This window comes from Mesocricetus auratus, unplaced genomic scaffold, assembly GCF_017639785.1.
Source record: "Mesocricetus auratus isolate SY011 unplaced genomic scaffold, BCM_Maur_2.0 Super-Scaffold_100014, whole genome shotgun sequence".
In the NCBI taxonomy this organism is placed as follows: Eukaryota; Metazoa; Chordata; class Mammalia; order Rodentia; family Cricetidae; genus Mesocricetus; species Mesocricetus auratus.
The window spans coordinates 71,144,275-71,157,261 of NW_024429197.1; the positions used below are offsets into that span (position 1 = coordinate 71,144,275).

General features: G+C 39.4%; 1 protein-coding gene across 4 annotated transcripts in view; it reads left to right on the forward strand.

The window, feature by feature from the left end:
• Astn2 (astrotactin 2) overlaps positions 1 to 12,987 on the forward strand; it is a 972,600-nt gene that overhangs the window by 444,680 nt on the left and 514,933 nt on the right. For 3 of the 4 annotated variants that reach the window (XM_040757328.1, XM_040757330.1, XM_040757331.1), the window contains 3 exons: positions 805 to 889; positions 1,889 to 1,963; positions 2,724 to 2,861. In XM_040757328.1, coding sequence (XP_040613262.1) covers positions 805 to 889; positions 1,889 to 1,963; positions 2,724 to 2,861 — 298 coding nt within the window. The remainder of the gene's footprint in view (positions 1 to 804; positions 890 to 1,888; positions 1,964 to 2,723; positions 2,862 to 12,987) is intronic. The other variant, XM_040757329.1, reaches the window with a different exon arrangement.

The window sequence follows — 12,987 nt, forward strand, 5'->3', positions numbered from 1 at the left end:
ACTTACAGTGAGGACGGCTAGGAGCCACTCTTGCAGCTTCACACAGACATGAACAGTGAAGAAAAGACATGGGCAGAGGAATGGGTAGACACATACAAGGAAGAAAGCACACAGGAGATAAAGAACAAGACAGGAGCAGAGAGAGAGAATAAGAAGAGATAGCAGGGAAGAGGTGAAGAGAGGTAGATGAACAAACCAAAAAAAAAAAAAAAAAAAAAAAGAGGCAAGCTGCAGGCAGAACATCTTTTCCAAAAGAGGTAATCAAAAATTTCTTGAAGGAGCTGGTATCTGACCAAGGGTTTATGTGTTGCTGGACAAGGCTGGCTCATTCCACTGGAAAACATTTAATTTTCTGTTAAGCTTGTATAATCTATATTTATGTATATATAATATGATAATATATAAACAATTATTTATATATGCATATAAGTATGTGCATATATCAATATATATATAAACACATTTTTTTGTTAGAAAGTAGGCCCTCCACTATCTAGCTACTTCCTGTTTGTTTTGTCAACTTGTGGACACCATTAACCACTGAGTTACACCTTTTAGCTTTGTGTCTCTGGTGTAGAGCTGAGAGCTTGGTTAAATGTATCCAAGATGTACTGGATGGAAGATGAGTGGCTGTAGAAACAAATAGACATATGCATAAACTCTGTGTTACCCACAGTAGTTGGTGGGTCCTGCACTCCTTTTTCACAACTCCTTACCAAAATTTTCAGGAAAATAAACAACCATGAAATATCATATGTGTACAGGCATTGTATCATCACAAAACTTGTTTCCTTTTGCTTACAGGGGAGTGCAGTTGTCATGAAGGTTACGCCCCTGACCCAGTTCACAGACATCTGTGTGTTCGCAGTGACTGGGGCCAAAGCGAAGGGTGAGTGACACAGGGCCTCAGGGCTGGGAAGCAGCACGCCCATCGATTCACCTCCTGGTCTAGAATCTGCAGGAAATAAGAGACTGCAGATTGCTCAACCCTAACAGAAGCATCTTTACCAAACCTCTCCCAAAGACTTCCGAAGAGGGGCTAGAAAGATTGTAAGAAGCAGAGGTGGTTGATGACTATAAGCAAAAGGTAGTTTCCACACACAAAGGAACAAATTCACATCTGAGCTTACAGTGATGATGAAAGCTTGCACAAGACCTGAGCAAGCTCAAGCAAGAGGACATCCCAGCAGGGATGGGGAGAAGTGGGCATGAAGTCCCACCTGTAACTGAGGAGATAACGGCATTTCAGAGCTTCTGGCAATTGTCTTAAAGGGTGAGAGCCTTGTAGGTCAGCCACTCTCCAGCTTGATGGGTTTGAAAAAGGGAGTTAAAAAAAAAAGAACGGGAAGCTGGGTCAGTGGGGAGGTGGGACTAGAGATTATCTGAGGTGAATATTACGAAAATATATGAGATCCAATAATAAATAAAAAATTGTTTTAGATATAAATAAAACACACTGTATATACACATTGTGCACACATACACCACACACACACACACACACACACAAAATGAAAAGCAAGAACTATTTTCCTGCTGACTCACACTTCAGTACTAAAGGAACATGATTGATGATGCTTCTACAGAACAAGCGCTGATACTTTACTCATCCACCCAAACAGGAAATAATCAATAAAGCGTGCCGAGGAGGATATTGCATTATATTCAATGTGAACTCAGAAATGGACAAGAGAGCTAGCATTAAAAAAAAGTGTTAAGTCCTGTGACATGAAAAATTCCTTTAAAATGTAGAAAGTCATGTCCAGCAATTACTTCTATGGAATGTGACTCTTTGTATAGCTTCTGTTGAACAGCATGACTCCTGCTTGCTTCAGACTAATACTATGTCTTGTCTTCTTCTCTTCCATTTCCTCCATTATTTCCTCAGACCTTGGCCTTATACAACACTGGAGAGGGGCTATGATCTGGTGACAGGAGAGCAAGCCCCTGAAAAGATTCTCAGGTGAGTTGACAGTCTTGTTGAGGTTTTATGCTAGGGGAAGGAGAGAGGTTAGACAGAACGTGTGCTTATGCCGTCTTAGAGTGTTGATCCTGAGCCTCACTGACTATGAAAGAACTCTCATTGACACTGATAAAGCATGATGGCCTCGGTTGCTATGAGAATCTTGGTTTCTGTTTGTCTGGCTTCTAGACTTGTAGACTCAGGTGCTTGAACTAGAAGGGGCATTACTGATTATTCAATCTACCCGCTTAAAAAATTAATCTGTATCATCAGACTCTCTTCCTCTTACCTCTGCTACTCTATGAGACTGTGTGTAGAAGTTCAATATTTAAGCAGATAAAGGCACACAGCGAGCCAGTGGCAGAGCAAGGAGGAAGATGTTGACCTGAACTGATTTAGAGTCCGTGATCTTACCTTCTGTGCCAGACTGCTCCTTCTGACTTTTTATGGAACTCTTGCCGGGTATCAGGACCGCAGGAAAGCTGAGCTACTATAGTCCGTCTCCACGGAGTTCACTCATTACTCATACAAAGATCACAGGCAACCCAAAGCAATGCAAGGGCCAAATGATGAATAAACTTAAGAGACAAGCATCTCAGTGGGAGTAAACTGGCCAGCACTGTGTTTGGTGAAGGTAGCATATTAAGGTGGGTGGGAAAAAAATGAGAAAATGCCCTATAAGGGAGGGGAAGAGGGCCCCCTTTTTCTTTTTGCTCATTGCTTCCCGGGGAGTTCCCCAATGGAAACTCTTACATTGCAGGTCTACTTTCAGCTTGGGCCAAGGCCTCTGGCTTCCGGTCAGCAAAAGCTTTGTGGTTCCACCTGTGGAGCTGTCCATCAACCCCCTCGCCTCCTGCAAGACGGACGTGCTTGTCACAGAAGACCCTGCCGATGTCAGGTAGGGAAGTCATCTTTAAGACCCTGTGTAAGGGACATCTTGGAGTCGTGGATGTCCTTCTGCTTCTGCATCACAGGCATTCTTGTGAAGGAAAGTGTTCAGTAATATTGACAGAAGACTGGTATATGTAAAGAATGCTGTCGAAAATCCATGTGCGCTTAAGTCCTAGAAACACTTTCTGTGGTTGTGCTGTGCTGGCTTACATCCTACCATCATTGCTCACCTGTGATTTTATATATACATATACATATATATATATATGTATATATTCAGAGACTGACATAGTAACTCACTCACTGGGAGATTTATCATGGGAAAGCTTATCATACAATCATCAAGCCATGAAAGTTTGAAGGATGGGCTGTTTTCTATTGTGAGAATGGCTTTTTAAAAATCCACACGTGAGCTGGAGAGATGGCTCAGTGGTTAAGAGCACTGGGTGTTCTTCCAGAGGACTCAGGTTCAAATCCCAGCACCCACATGACAATTTAAAAAAATCCACACGATCTGAGCTCTCAAAGTGTGGAGACCCCTTAATCTTTACTCATGAAATGAATCTGACAGCATCTGTCCTTTCATGTTTTGACCATCACAACCAACTTCCTTGTAGACTTATTCTGCTTTCTTCTAATTAATGGCTTATATATTGTGCTGTCCCATTATGTGGTGCACTTTTCAAGGTCAAAGAAAATACCTTACTTAGCTCTGTAATCCCCAGTTCCTAGTACATATTGGACATCTACTAAATGTTTATTGATTTCATTAAGTCAAGGGTCTTAGATCTGATCCTAGTACAAGTCTGGATTTTTCTAATGGAGAATTATTTCACTGTCTCTAATTTGATTGCCGAAATCCTTCTAGAAATTATGATGTCGCCATAAGTGAATTCTAGTATTAATTATGAAAGCAGCTTGTACACCACTTACTAATGTGAGAACTAATGTTAAAACCTGGCCCTAATGACTACCTGTGACTATTATCCTACCTCTCAACAATTGTCACAGGTTCATTATGAATGGAAATGTTGTCAACATGAATATTTTGTCTTCTGAGAATTCTCTGAGAAGAAGCTATCTGCTACATTTCACTTGGAAGGATAAGACTAACTTGCTTTTCTGGTATATTAATATTTTTCACAACAGCAGTCTCTTAAAAATATATATAATATTGATGCCAAAGAGATGACTCAGTTAAGAATGTTTACTGATCTTCCAGAGGACCCAAGTTCAATTACAAACACCCACATTATGTGGTTCATAACTAGGTACCTGGAACTACAGACTCAATGGTTCCCACATCCTCAATGGACTCCAGAGGCACATGTATTCACATACATATGCCAACACATAATAAAATTTTTGAAAGAAATTTAAAAATTAATTAGTATAGTAATTGAATAACATTTATAAAATGCAGTGATAAATCATTAAGTACTAAATAACAAACATTTTTGTCCGTACAAACTGGCCAAGGTTTCCATCATTCTCATGTTTTTATGTAGAATTGAAGCAGATGAAACTAAAAGGAAGCTTGTTAAAATCCCTTGGCATTACATATTGCAAAGGTGGAACAAGGTGCGTCTAGCAGAACCACTCTCAAGGAGCTCTAATGACCTCAGCTGAAATCCCTTGAAAGGCACTCTGCTAGCTTTCTACAGAGCTATATGCTATTTGGGATTTTAGTGAAGACTTGGGTGTCAGACGCACTAATGATCACTTGCTGTGGAGTTGGAAGGTGAGGGTGCCATTTCCACCATGTGTAATTAACATGATATAGCAAAGTCTAACTTTCTAAATTTCCATTTCTTTGTAAAATGAAGATACCCAGCCTTCCTCATTAAGTCTAAGAAAAATAGTTTGTACCCTCTGATGTTACCCTATGTACTAGATTCTTTACTTTATGAAATTGGATTTTATTTTTATATCATCATCCCATGGAGCTATGTTGTTATTTTCATTTTATTTATAAACATTAATCAAGCAGACAAAAGAAAATCCTTAAAGCTCAGATTGTGTTCTTCCCAGGAAGCGATGAAGCCAAGTTTTGGCTTCTTCCCAGCAAGGGTGGATAAAGAGAATAGTCTTCTGTGTGAAGTGATTTGTACTGAGTTGGTAGAGTTTTCCAAACTACATTAATAAACCTTGTTTGACATGGCATTTCCCAGGCAAGAATATTCTGAGTATTTAAAGAATTAATAAGTTCCAGTCAGGTAATATGTTAGAAATTAATAAATAATAGATCATAATTCACTGACGGAATCACAGCAAAGAGATTAGAACAGAGACCGTGAGGCAGAAGTGTACATTACAGTAAGATTGCAGGAGTGATTTGAAGGTGCACTGCAAGTTTGGACTGAGAGTTCAAACATGTGATAAATTTGGGGAGAAGCATGGGACCTCTAAACATCAGAGTCAGAACAACTGTAGCCCATCATGGTAGCTAAATTTAGTACAACAAATATTAACAAAAATATGGCCATCATAAGAAGCAACTTAAAGCAAATAAATAAATGTGGTTGTTTGAAAGAAAATGGCCCTGAAAGGGAGTGGCCCTATTAAAAGTTATGGCTTTGTTGGAATAGGTGTGGCCTTGTTGGGGGAAGTGTTAAACACACTTCCTTGAAGGAAGTGGAAACAGGCCTTGAGGTCTCCTCTGCTCTAGCTATGCCAAGTATAGTACACAGACTCTTTCTGCTGCCTGCAGATCAAAATGTAGAACTCTCTGCTCCTTCTCCAGCACCATGTCTGCCTGCATGCTGCCTTGTCCTGCCATGATGATAATGAACTAAACCTCTGAAACTGTTATGCTAGCCCCAATTAAATGTGTCTTCTTTATAAGAGTTGTGATGATAATGGTTTCTCTTAGCAGCAATAGAAACCCTAACTAAGACAATTAGCATGACCACTGCGGTAATCTGTCAAGCAGTATTTACTCCTGTTGGAGGAACAGACACCTTATGTAACATGTATTCTTCCCTCTAACCTGGTTCCTGAGCCGCATCAGTCCCAAATGAACCCGTTTAACGTGTTGTCTTCACACCAGCTGCCTGGATCCTGAGCTGTTTCAGCCCCCAAATAACACACGAAACACTAATGTTGGGCCATCCATCTTCAGTCCATAGGCCACAGTGTGTCTGGCAGACTTCTCAGCAAAGCAAGAAATTTTAAAATGTCTGCCTGCATTGGAAGTTTCTCAGTCATTTTTATGTATCCTTCAGAATGTCTGGCAAACTCTTCCATGAAGCAAGAACCCTTTAGGACTATCCATCTTGTTTTGTAAATTTAGTAGTCACTTTCCTGTGGGTCCTGCTTGTCAAGTTTACACAGCAACAGTCAAACGGTCCAGGCAAGAGCAGTTTCTTGCCCAAATGAGTAATCTTGCCATGTTGAAAGCAAACTCCATAATGAGTTCTTCGATGCCCATCTTCCTCTCAGACGTAATTGGTGTGTGAGGAGCAGTTGTATCTCACTATCATGAAAAACCCTAAATCATTTAAATGCCATATATTCTGTAGGTCTTTGAAAGGTTTGAAGAATATCTATCCATCTCAAATACATCTCTGTATTTCTAGAAAACCTAACTAACCTAACTGTAAGTTCTGACTATTATAAATAACAATCTATAATCTGCATTTGATTATGCATTACATTTTTAAATGAGTTATACAAACACAATACCTAAACAAGAGGAAATATATATATATATATATCACAAAATCGATCTTAAATGCACATTAATAAATGAAAATCCATTCCAATACAAAGTATTCATTTCTATATCATACTCCCTTTTATCCCTTTAGAAAGAGATTGACTGTGATCATTACCATTTATAACCAACCCCATTTAAATGAAAACATTTACAAATAATATTTGGGAATTTGGGTGTTGTTCATTCCAAACTGCTTCCTGCAGACTAATCTGGATTAGTCCTTTTTTTGTTGTCTGTAAGGTTGCACAATCTCAGCTGTCATAGATGTTGGATCGCCTGGGACACCATTTCCTGGGGTCTGGCTTCATCAAAAAACACTGGTATGGAAGGAATCCATAGTTTTACATTTTCTGTGGAAACACAAGCAGAAATTCTTTTCCCATGTAACCTGTCCTTAAAATTTAGAAGTCAAAGTATTTTTAAAATAAATAAGTTAGATTAATTCAGCAGCGTTTACAATCAAGTGTATTTTAGCAGTTGCTATTTCTGCTTTAGCAATTGAACAACTGAAAGACAACACAATAGCCTGCAGTATCGAGACTCTCTGTGTATTTTCCATCTTTATGTGGCTTTTTATACATCTATTTATTATTATTACTCTATTTCTTTTACTTTTATTTATTTTTCTTTTCTCTGAGACAGGGTTTCTCTGTGGAAATCTACCTCCCTCTGCCTCTGGAGTGCTGGGATTAAAGACTTGTGCCTTCACATCCAGTCATTATCCTGTCCCTTTTTCTCTTCCAAGCCTATGTATATTTTTTTAGCACACTATAAACCTTTCAGAGGTTTTACTTCATCTGAATCTGACTTTACTGTAAATCTTTATGTTTTTCTGGCCACGTGTCTGTTTTCTGCGAAACAGCATTGCTAAAATCAAAGCCACGACTGTTTTAACTGCTGTCTTTCCAAGATGGCAGACGTCTACCACCAGCACTGGTCATGTAAGTCTCTGCTTGTCTCTCGCAAAACAGAGCCCACCCGAGAAAATGCTGCTACCATGAAGCTGTGCTTCTCTCTGTTCTTCTGTTTCAAAAATCCCTTTTCAGTTTTTGCCATTCTATGTGGAAATTCATGCCGTACATTGTGGGCACCTGTAGCCTGGTCCCTGAGCTGCATCAGTCCCAAATGAACACACAGAATGCTATATTAATTATAAATCTGTTGGCCATTTGTTATGGTTTCTTAATGGCTAGCTCTGATTTAATTATTAACGCATAATTACTAATATGTATTTTTGTAAGGTCTTACCGAGAAATCCAGACTTGCATCCTCTTTTCCTAGGATCACATGGCAACTCTCTACCCTTGACTACATCTCCCAGAATCCTCCTAGACTCCTAGTCCCACCTATCATGCTTCCCAATTAGCCAACTGTACTTTATTTATCAACCAATAAGACAACATATACACAGAAGGACTTCCCCTATCAACCTGACACTTTGATTTCACCACTAAGTATGTGTGAAACATAAGTGTGTGTGTGTGTGTGTGTGTGTGTGTGTGTGTGTGTGTGTGTGTGTGTATGTGACAGTATTGAACAAAAAAATCTGGACAGGAAAGAATATATATGCTCTTACAATGATTTATGTTATTAAGTTTACTAGTTTGTAAAAGCATTGGTATTGCTTTGGGTGACAGAGGATTAATGACTAAGGGAAGGTTGGAGGATTTGTGTGGTATTGGGGAAGTTTGATATTTTTATCTTAGCTGTGCTTTTGTAATCATTTTTTCCAGAACATTCATCAAAGTATGCAATTCCTTTGAGAATCTTTTATTTTGATTAAACATAAAGTTCAATATTTAAAGTTAAAAACCATGGAGCCCAGCTCAACGACCCCAGTTCACAACTTCATTTTACCAAATACTTTCATGTGAGTTTTTCTGTATATATGTTTATGCTTGAGGACATTGGAGATAGAAGGATTTTTGTTTTGTTTTCTTTTTGTTGTAGTTGTTGTTTTGCTTTGTTTTTATATTACATAATAGTTGAGAGAGGAATAAAAGGCCTAATACAAGTTAAATACTGAACTTGACAATGGTTAGCTCTCTAGAGATATTAATTATCATGCTTATGATGATCCCAAAATTGATTTTCTTCTCCTTTTCTTGTTAATATTTTTCTCTTTCCCTTGAAAAAGAGGTGTATCCAACGGAGGACGCATTTTTCAATCAACAGTGTCTTAAGGTTGACAGCTTGTACTGGTTATTGTGTCTTAAGAATTTAAATGAGTATGTGCAGTCTCCTGAGGTTAGCCAGGATTGTGGCTTTATGGACATGGACATCTTCAGTGAATAAAAGAAGAGTCACATTTGGGTAGTTAGAGGATGCTTTGAGTGGTGGAAAAGAAAGAGCAAGGTGTTTTCAGAAGACAGAAAGAACATTGGTAATTAAATATAAATTGTGGGATGGCTTACCTGGGCTGAATCTAAAGTGGGAGACACAAAAATTTTAAGAGGGGTGGGTAAAGGGGTGAAAGAAGAGAGCTCTTCCCTGAAAGTCTCCTGTTCTCTAGCCTGCCCCAGCATGCTGGGAATGAGTTTCAGTACTAGAGACACTCATAATGCCAGCTACAAAGGTGGGAGCACTTAATTTCATATGAATTCCTATCAGTTCTTTAGAGAATAAAAACTGCCTTTACCAGGTGCCTCTTGTGTGCCAGGCACTGTGCCAAGCACCCTAGGGTTGCAGACATGAATAAGGCTTACCTCTGCATTCAGGAGTCTCATGGCTCAGCAAGGAGCATGGAACAACAGACTGACTTGAGAAAAAGGAAATAAAAGTTCCTGGTGGAGAGGGAGGCATGGAAAACAACACTTCTTGCTGCACACTGGGCTTTCTTCACAATTTTGCCTGGGGCTGGATCTTCTTATAAGAGAAATATGAGAAGAGATATTGTAGTTAGAATAATAATCATCACAAAGCCCAGCGTTTGGAGCTCCTTGGTGATTTTTCTATGATCTCAATCAATGAAAATGAAATAGTGAAGTGCTGTTAATTCCTGAACAATGTTGAAAGAATAATGGGATAGCAGAATGCAAGCTAACATTGCACACTTGGTGATCATTTTCACATTGAATTCTTTCTGAATAGAATTAGGAATTTATTTTTGTTCTTTTGCCCTTTCAATTCCAAGCCCTGAGAATTTATTGAACACATATTATGTGGAGGGTTATGTAGTAGAGATACAATATATAAGACAAAAATCTCAAAGTATTAGATGACACAAAAGCTACAATAAAAGATGTACTTTGTGATATTAAAAAAGAGGGACATTTCCAAGCAGGAAGAAAACAATGCTAGAAGTGATCAGACACATCTAGGGATTAAAAGAGAGTTTCCACAGACATGCAAATGTCTAAGTCAAGTCTACATGATGTCACTCCATCACCCTCTGGTCCAAAATTAACTGGAAACCTGCTAGAAATGCAGATTCTTGACAGTGACACCCAAATGTATGAGGCCCTAATGCTTAATCCTCATAAATATTATTTACTTTTTAAACATTTTATAAATGTTATTAAGATTGTTAACATAGTCTGGTTTTCCTGCCTTATGGGAATGAGCTAAGAACGTTACAGAAAGTGCTTTCTTTTGTAAGAGAGAAGCAGGGCATGCTTGACATATCCAGAAGAGACAATGTGAAGGGGTATGATCTTGATATGTTACACTCATGAGTCAAAGAAATGCACTAGCCAGCAGAAGCTAGGGTCACAAAAGCAAGATCTCTCTCTCTCTCTCTCTCTCTCTCTCTCTCTCTCTCTCTCTCTCACACACACACACACACACACACACACACACACATACACATACACACACATGCACAATCTCCATAAAAATGATGATCTTGGTTTCAGCCCAGAAATACTGATTTAAGGCTTCTGGTTATATTTCAAGCCATCCTGGTTTGTACGGTTGTCTATAGGGAACAAGGAAAACACTTAGCACGTTCTGAATCAGATATTCTGGAGATTAGCTCAGCAGCTTAATGGAATAGGTCCTTGGATGATTCACTCTGAAGTTTGAGTCCAAGTATACTAGGAAATGAAACTAAGAATAAAGTTACCCTGCTTAACTAGGAAATAAAATGTATGAGGTCTTGGACACTGTAGGGTGGCCTTACCTCACGGTGTGGTGGCTTAATATATTCCCAAACGGTACCATGATGCATTATTCCAAACTCTTTTTATCCTTCCTTTCCATTTTTCCTCTGGGTTGACTTCTTTCTCATGCATACAGTTATGCTCCAATTGTCTTATAACCTGAGACCCATCGCCACAGTAAAGTTACATGTACTTGTCAGTGTTCCAGTATGCCTGACACTATGCAGCACCCACATCAGAAAAGCCACATCACTTGCCCAAGGCAACAACCACTAAATGTCAAACCAGGATTTGAATTGTGAAAGCTTGGCCCCTTTGAATCCATGCTTCTTATTTGTAGTCTCTGGTGCCTCTCTGTTTGGCTAATCATGGGATATTAGCCAGTGTTTCAGATCAATGCTTGAAGGGGAAGAGTGCTTTATTTACCTTGTCCTGAATCACATACTCTCATTCTCTAAACCAAAATGTTACAGGACTTAAACTACATGCATTGTGATTGCAAGTAGTGTAGTCCCCAGGGAAACTCAGAATATGCAGTATGGATGTGGGACAAGAAATCACCACAGTTTTCAAACCCATGAACAAAGCATGGGGTCTGTTGCTGGAGCTTCACATCCATCTGACTGCAGCCTGGCAGAAAGGGATGCAACAGGACAAAGACTCCGGGATAATATTAGAGATAGAACAGCTATCTGCTATTTTCTCCCTTCTCACTCTTTCCAAGCTGTCGGTTATATGGAGTAGAGGCACTGCATCTAGTCGGAGAGTATGTTCTGCGAATGTGAGCCGTGTATGCTCAGGTGAAATCATCAACATGCACACGCTGGATGCTAGCCTGTGTGTTAGATAACATACGAGGCTCAAAAACTGTAAAGACTAGCAAGTGAAAAAATATTGGAAAGGTGTAGACTTTGACATCAAATAGGGCTGGATGTGAGTTCTCACTCTACAGCTTAGATCAATTCAGTTCCCTCATCTGAGCTTCCCAGTGAAAACCAGAAGGAAGAAGCTAATGCACTTATTTTCATGTGTCATTATTAGGGCACCTGACATGTGCAGAGGGGCTTGCATGTCACAGTGTGTGCCTTTGGTGTTCAGTGAGTGAAAGGAATATTTTTCTGTGTGTATGTGTATGTCTATTTGCATCTGTCTATCATATATCTAGATACCATCTATCTATCTATCTATTCATCCATCCATCTATAATCTATTTGTTACTTATTTTTGATAGCACTTTGCTATATAACTCAGGATGACTGCAAGCTTGTGATCCTCCAGATTTAGCCTCCTCTGTGCAAGGATAACAATCCTGCTTCATCATACCTAGCTGCGAAAATGTAAAAGGACTAGTATCTGTACTCCAGAAGAAGGAAACAGCCACATAGTGAGTAAAAACAGGAGATTAGAAAGATGTAGTTCATGGTACAGAAACAGCACACAAACAGGATTTCTGCCTCCTTTATATGGATCATATTCTTTTGACAGAAGAAGTGTAGAAGGGTATGGGAGCAAATATGAGCAAGGTACAATGATATGTGCATACGAAATGCCATACTGTAACCCACTTCTTAGTACATGAAAATAGTTGATAATAATAAATATGCTATCAAGAAAAAAACATGGAAGGTGAAGACACTGAGGAATGTCATAGGTCAGAGCATGATGCTGCATGCTTGGAGGGATACAGGCAGTTTGTTCCAGTGGCGGGTGGGGGGGTGCAGCTCTTGAACACAAATTGAAAGCAAAGGAAGGAGGCATGGACCCTCCCCCAAATGATGTGACAGACTTTGATGATCCCCTGTAGAGGGCCTCTCTATCCCTGGGGGGTGGGGGCAGGTTGGGGGATAGATGGGGAGCATGGGAGGATGGGATGGTGAGGGAATGGGGGATAGATATGTAAATAAGAGTGCTTCTAAAATAAATTTTAAAAAAGAAAGCATGTCGTTACTCTTTTCATTGACATTTTTACTTTACTCTTTGAAGATTTCATATGTTTTACAATGTACTTTGACTATATCCATCCCACTACCTTCCTCCAGCTCCTAGGGCCCCCTAGTATAGTGGTTCTCAACCTGTGCATTCATAGACAAGTTGGAAGTACATTTCTGTTTCCACACGTAACAGTTAGAGGATATTATGTGGGGTGGGGGGGTGACCTCTGAAATAGAATCTCAGATTATCAGTCTCCACCTACCACTTACCCCTTCCTTGCCAGTTCTATAAATGTTCCTTTTCCAAAGGGCAAAAGATCTTTAGTGAGCAGTAAAACAGAGTCAAAAACCCCAAAATTAGAGTATTGAACAAGACCTCATGAC